We start from the raw sequence: 7,500 nt of genomic DNA on the forward strand, positions 1-7,500 counted from the left end.
CCCATGCTTTCTCAGATTTCCGCAGTTGTCACCTTGAGGACTTGAACTGTTATATACCTTAGCAATATGCTTCTTATCTTCCCCCCATAGGCCGTTCCACCTTACAAAAAAGAGTGATGGCCTTGTTAAGAAGAATAGAGCACCCCACACCAGGAAACATTGAGGTACTAGTCAGTGTTCCACTTTCACATGCTAATATTGAATGTTCGCCTTCTATTAATACAGGTAGTTTTTATGTTTTGATTAACTTGAAGGCTTTATATAATGTCAGACTAATTTATATAGAACAAAGTGCAGCTTGAAGGGATCTTAACTATCCCCCATTGAAGAGATTAAAGGCAGTACTGTTTACTGACCTTCAACCAAACAATATGAATATTACGTCTTAGTTATCTGTTATCTTAGCTGTTAGCTATATCAGTTCATAATTCTTTTTATTACTCACCTTTTTCCGCGTTCTGCATCCTCTAGGCTTGGGAGGATACATACACTAAATGGGACCAGAGCACCAAGCAGATACTCAATTTCCCTAAAAATAAAGCCGATGACGGACAGGTAAGCAATTTAAAATAAGCAGTATGTGTGCAGGAGAGAGTGAAAGGGAGTTATAGTCACACAAATTCAATTTTAAAAATTTTCCATTAAAATTGCAACTTAATTTTTCAATCAAAGCAATTGCACCTCATTACATATAAAGTCTCTTCAAACCTCATGAACATACATAACTGTTAAACAATCTTCATAATTCTTGCCAAGACAGATGTCAATGTTTACTCTCTGAGGTGAGGAGACATCTGGTTAGCTCTGTTTTATTTCCAGCTGAAATAGAATTAAAATCCTATCTATGTCAGAGAAACAATTTAACTTTCCCAGGTTTTTTTTTATATATATATATATAAGTATAGCCTGCACAGGCCTTTGTAGCTGTGTGACTGCTTTGGAAACACAGCTTATAAGGTCCAAATTAGATATACTCTGTATCATACTTTTTTATCATGTGTATCAATGCCCAAAGTGCACGGGGAGCTGTAGCAGTAATAACAAGCTATATGTATTTGTGCTTGTATTTATGCTTGTATTTGTGTAGTTGTTTAAATACAATCTTTGTTCAAACATTAAAAATCTTACAAATAGGTTGCATGGTTTTAAGTAAGCATTGGCTATGAAAAAAAAATTGTTTGATTTTTGTGAAATATCCCCTTTATTTTAGAAATGGTATTTCCATTTAGAGGTGTTGTTTATATATGGGTATGTATGCTTTAATTAGAATTTTATTTATTCTATATTTCCACATTAATAACGTAACAGCTTTTCTTTGTGATCAAAGACAAATTTAGGGGTTGAAGTCTATATATAAAAATCATTTAAAAAAGCCACAACAAAAAACTCTTTTAGTCTCAGTTTGAGATATGTCGTTCCCTGGCATTTCCATGAATTATATAGCAAGCAGGATCCAGTGGGCTAAGGAACAGCTCAATTTAATAAAATTAGCAAATTATGCAAATACCAAGTGACATGCTTCTGATGTGTTCCCACTACATAGAGGAACTCTGTTTGGAACAGTGTGTGCACCCAGACTGCTTTCAAACAGAGCTGTTGCTGGAAGTTTGAAATTCCACCAACATGGCAACTACATCCAGAGAAAAGCCTTTACCACCCTCTTTAATCAAAAAGGCAATTTTTATATACTGCTCAAAAATATAAAGGGAATACTAAAGTAACGTATCCTAGTTCTGAATGAATGAACTTTCTTATTAAATACTTTGTTCTTTACATAGTTGAAAATTATCAATGGAAATCAAATTTATTAACTCATGGAGGTCTGGATTTGGTGCCACATAAAATTAAAGTGGAAAACCCCACTACAGGTGGATCCAACTTTGATGCAATGTTCTTTAAACAAGTCCAAATGAGGCTCAGTAACGTCTATGACCTCCCTACAATGCTTGGGCATGCTCCTGATGAGGTCGCATTTGGTCTCCTAAGTACGGTGGCCCTGAGGTGCAAAGCACTACAACATTAACAAAAGTGCTACAACATTAAGGAAAGTGCTACAACATTAAGGAAAGCACTCCAACATTAACGGAGGCGCTACATTAACAAACCGGAAGAGGTACGTCCTAGTGGGAGACCTAAGAAATCGCTGATTGGACTACAGCTCGTTTTCACTTTTGAACCGGAAGTTATTCTGGCTTTACTGTGTTTTTTAAAAACATGAATGTTCTCGGTGATCCAAACCGTACAACGTGGCATTGGTGGATGGAGTGATACAGACTGGCAGTCAGAGCACATGGAGAGCTGTGCCCCCCCCCCCCCCCCCCAAGAGAAATGCCATCCCACACCGTTACCGACCCACTGCCAAACCAGTCATGCTGGAGGATGTTGCAGGCAGCAGAACGTTCTCCATGATGTTTCCAGACTCTATCACGTCTGTCACATGTGCTCAGTGTGAATCTGGTTTCATCTGTGAAGAGCACATGGCACATTTGTGGCCTGCTGGAAGTCATTTTGCATGGCTCTGACAGTGCTCCCCCTTTGCACAAAGGCGGAAGTAGCGATACTACTGCAGGGTTGTTTCCCTCCTATGGCCTCCTCCACATCTTCTGATGTACGGGCCTGTCTCCTGGTAGCGCCTCCATGCTCTGGACACTACGCTGACAGACACAGCAAACCTTCTTGCAGAGTTTGAGCAGTTTGTATTGATATGTCTGCCAGCATTTAAAAGTGACCAAAACATCAACTAGAAAGCATAGGAACTGAGAAGTTGTCTGTGGCCATCACTTGCAGAACCTCTCCTTTATTGGGAGTGTCTTGCTAATTGCCTATAGTTACATTGGGTTATTTAAGTGTTGACTTTGTTTTTTGAGCAGTGTATATTATCATGCACCAAATCCGTATGTACACTGTAAATAAGCATTTTTGTACAGACCAGATTTATACATACACTTAAGTTTTTTCTAATATACCCATTTACATAAAGGATATTCACACTTCCTAGGTGTTGTCCAATGCTTTGCTACACAGGAAAACATGTTCAGGTTTTTATTTTCTAAATAGATGTTGATTTTCCTACTACTTATTGGTTCTGTCATAATTAATACCATTACTGTCTCAATACAACTGGGGACGTCTTTTTTTAATCCGAAAGAACCCCATTTTGCCACAGTATTGAAAATGGTATAAGATATTTTTTTGTAACTTTAACTTGATCTGTAAATGTTACTGTTCACCTGAACAGTAACATTCAATTTAGGCAATGTAAAAATGGCTTGATACTGTCTGGCTCAAGGTGGTTTCAGTAGGTGGAGGTGGAATATCCCACCTTTCTGTGTTTAAAAACTTGGTATAACTTTCACTTCGAGACAAGTTTCACTTAGGACTGAAAGTTTAATCAGATAATAACAGAGGGACTTTGTGTTCCCACAGCAGGAGTGGATAAACATGACAGGCTTCCTCTGTGCTCTGGGGGGTGTATGTCTTCAGCAGCGCAACACTCCAGGCCCTGCCACTTACAGTCCGCCTATGGGCCCGTTTAGTGAACGTAAGTCCTCCATGATCTCGGTGGGGCCTTGTGATACGACTAACCCCACGCCTTCTTCCTGCCCTTCATCTACCTCCAACGAAACGCCTGTCAGCCGCTTTCTGGACCGACTGCTAGCACTCTTGGTGTGTGGCCACGACAGGGTGGGCCTTCATGTCCGCACCAATGTCAAAGACCTACTGGGACTAGAACTGAGTCCTGCACTCTACCCCATGCTCTTCAACAAACTGAAAAACAGCATTGGGAAGTTCTTTGACACCCAGGGACCGGTAAGTCCATTTATAGTTGTAATGAATTTTACAAATCTCCTGTCCCTGCAAATCATATCCTAATTGCTTGATTGACTTTTTTAAATCAGGTGTGTATATGGGTTCAGGGTAGACAGGTTGGAATTAATAAAATGTGACCCAGTGTGACCTTCTAACTTTTTGAATATTTATATGGGTGCATAATGGTGTGTCTGTGTGTGTACTAGTTCCTCACCTGAAATTAAAAAGATTTTATGTGGGCGCGCATGTGGCGCAGCGGGTAGCACGACCCATATACAGAGGCCTTAGTCCTCGACGCGGTCGACCCGGGTTTGAATCCGACCCGCGGTCCTTTGCCGAATGTCTCTCCCTCTCTTCTACCCCCCTTCCTGTCAGCCTACTTTCGGAAAAAGCGAGCCAATAGAGCTCATTAAAAAAAAAAAAAAAGATTTTATGTTTATAAGAGCGATCCTGCAGCACTCAACCCCAAGAGCAGCATGGGGTATGTAATCTCGGTTCCTGGAGGCCACAGCAGCCCTAGGCTGACAGAGAGACAGCCTGTAGACATTATTAAAGACAGACTATAGCCCCTTTATCCATCGGCTCTGTTTGGCGGTCTCTTCTCCGCTCTGCCCGCTTTTGAGCATTTCAGCAATCTTTTTTTTTTTTTAGGGACAGCTCGGGTTTCTCCGGCCCTGCTCAGAAGCAGGGTCAAACCGAGTGGACTCGAGTGGAGTTGTGATGTGGACTCACTGCTTTTCAGTGATTGGCCAAGGGTGAGGAGAAATGAGAAACCTTTTCCAAAAGGTAGTCCAGGAAAAACTGAAGAGCAGTGTGTTGCTGGCACGGAGTGGTGCATGGGGAGCAATATGTGATCAAAGGTCTTGCAAGATCGTCTTACCTGCTCTTCCGCTCCTCAGGAGGATCTTGTGAAAAAAATCTCCCAAATCCATTGTGTTCTTACTTGTTCTTCTCATAAACTTGTACGCAGCTTGCTTCTTGCAACTGTCAGCAATGTTCAAAGTATACGGTGAGAGCAATGGAGCAACAATGAACGGCTAACACAAATCTAATTGCTAAGATAACCGGATATGTAAACACAAGAAGTGTGCATGTGCAGCCAGCAAGCGGAATCTAACAAGGAACATGTACGCCGACTTACGTTAAGTGAGCATGTCAGAATGATTGGCATGCGGGGCAACCAATAGATAAGGCGATACCCTCAGAACTTGAGGGACAGAAGGGGGTTGAGAGCAGGACCAAAACTCTGACCAATCCCCGCTCTTCGGTGCTAAGGGCAGTGTTTGATCAGTTTGAGATTTTACAGGTCTGCAGCTTTCACAGAGGGCACATTTTTTACCCTCCTTTTGGTGAATACATTATGTAATGACTACTTTCAGGATGGTAGGACGGTTTTACCCAGTATAACAAATAAGTGTTTCCGAACAGGATTACCAACAATAGCTTTAAATCAAACACTGATGGACTCAAAAACAGCTTCTTTCCAAAAGCTGTAAGAGATATCGCCCTCTCCTGAAAAGTTTGTGGTCAGTTATATGTTACAAACACACTACTAGTAATGCCTATATGCACAGTGTAGTTAATCGTTGAATGTCCGGCTTGACGTCCATTCTTGCAGATTGCATGGTTCTGTAAAATTAAGGCTTAAAATTGTTGCACAGTATTTACTGCAGGAGCATTGAGGGATTGTCATGCAACAACACAGTAATTCATATTGTTTGCTAAGGGACTGCTATCTGACTTTTTGGACTTGGATACAAATCTGTGGATTATATGCTATCTGTGTGCATTTTGAGCCGGTGTCTGTCTCAGGATGCACACTCAGGATGTGTCACCATGTTTCACTATGGTGACAATAAAGATTCTTGATTCTTTGGGCCTCTTCAAGACAGGGATGCCCAGCTCTTTAACCACTACGCCACCACTCCCACTTCATTAATAAAGGACCACTAGGAATGGAGTGGGTCAATCGCAAATATATTACTATTTACAAACTATGAACTATGCCTGAAGGGGAAGAAATAATAGAAAAAGAACACTTCGGCTTTCTATATATATTTTATTTATTTTTTTGACAAGGTGGTCCATTAGCATTCCAAATTTAATGAAACAAATTGAGTGACTTTGATGGTTTTCTGGCTACAATATAAATCCTTCAAAACCATCCTTATTCTTTCTGAACAAGGATGCAATTGCTAATAAATTTTCCCAGTGCAAATAGTGACTAGCAAGTTAAAGAACTGTGCAATATGCATTAATGTCAATACAAGCATGAGAAGCTTAAATGTTCAGACATTATAAACGAGCATACAAGGGACCGTGTAAATAATTTTCAATTTAATGAAGAACCTGTGGAACCAGTAATATGTTTGTAAACAGACTACAAATTGGGCTGGTGGTCTATTTGATTTTCATCTGGGGATGAAGCTTTCAACGCTTTAGGAAATAAGGTGTTTGCTACTATTCTACTGCAACATGCACTAGTAACTCTGTAATGTTTTTTCTTTGTTCTGTTCATTCACAGCGCTTTGAATTGTCTTTACTGAAATGTGCTATACAAATGAACTTGCCTTGATCTAACGTTGGCCAGAAGGAGACAGGGCAGAGTTGGTCTTTGTGGGTTAGCCTTTAGCCTAGCGCACAAGGGTAAGAAAGAATTCTTACCCTGTTGTTTCTTATGGTTCTTCCACCTTTTAAGCCTTAAAAGCGAGTTGGTCACAGCTTCTGTTGTCCACTACAGTTTGGGTGGATAAAACTCAGGTTTTGGCAGTCCTCAGGGTCCATAGGGTTCTTCAACTCTCTTTGCGCTACACAACTTTTTGTTTTGCTGTTCAGTTATCTGTTAAAGTAAATGTAGAGAGCCCCATTTTGGTTCTGCACAAAAACATTCCAAGTCAAGTATAAAACAATTTATTTGTTTAGAAGAATTGTAACCCAAGTGCCAGTATTGAAAGTAGTTATTTACACAGAAATTCACAACGTGGAAAAGTGAATTTACCCTGTTAGTCCATTTTTTTCATGTTAGGTGTTAGTTATATAAATAGAGTCACAGGTGAAGTATGTAGAATGATTCAAATATGTAGTAAGGAAAAGCTTGCTGGCAGATATCCTCAGCATGGGCTGTATGTATTAGCAGAATACTGAAGCAACCATATAACAAATAAATGTATAGCATGTAATAATTTTTCCTTTCTGGGATATTTATTCTATATTCTTTAAATCATTAACAATGGGTTTTAAAGGTGTTTTAAATATATACTTATATACCCACTCACACAAGGTCCTGGCCTTCTTTGGTCTAACAAGGGCTTTTAATGAGCTTGTTTCCCGGTCATTAGTCATGTACAAGCTTGTGGTTGCTCCAACTTGACTGAGCTATCTTTTGGTTAAATAGACTAGTAAAGTAGATTAAAGAAATACTAAGCTAGTTTGGGAATGGATTTGAAGACAAAGGATTAGCTTAACAACTTTAAAATAAATAGTCTATTTACTTAGTTGTTTGATAAATGTGATGATGCCTGGAACATACTCACTGACTCTGACTGTTTTCAGGTACCTATCAATGAGACAAACACACAGTTTGTGGAGCAGACCATAGCCATCATGAAAAACCTGTTGGATAACAACACAGAAGGCAGCTCTGAACACCTAGGACAGGCCAGCATTGAAACCATGATGCTCAACTTAGTC

General features: G+C 39.9%; 1 protein-coding gene across 2 annotated transcripts in view; it reads left to right on the forward strand.

Annotated features, from left to right (window-relative positions):
• nf1a (neurofibromin 1a) overlaps positions 1–7,500 on the forward strand; it is a gene marked incomplete at its 3' end in the record, with an annotated part of 324,294 nt that overhangs the window by 91,526 nt on the left and 225,268 nt on the right. The window contains 4 exon segments of one of the 2 annotated variants that reach the window (XM_036133286.1): positions 91–164; positions 472–555; positions 3,427–3,810; positions 7,363–7,500. The exon segment at positions 7,363–7,500 is cut by the window's right edge and continues 2 nt beyond it. In XM_036133286.1, coding sequence (XP_035989179.1) covers positions 91–164; positions 472–555; positions 3,427–3,810; positions 7,363–7,500 — 680 coding nt within the window. 2 annotated transcript variants of the gene reach the window in all.

Source organism: Fundulus heteroclitus, unplaced genomic scaffold (assembly GCF_011125445.2).
Source record: "Fundulus heteroclitus isolate FHET01 unplaced genomic scaffold, MU-UCD_Fhet_4.1 scaffold_60, whole genome shotgun sequence".
In the NCBI taxonomy this organism is placed as follows: domain Eukaryota; kingdom Metazoa; phylum Chordata; class Actinopteri; order Cyprinodontiformes; family Fundulidae; genus Fundulus; species Fundulus heteroclitus.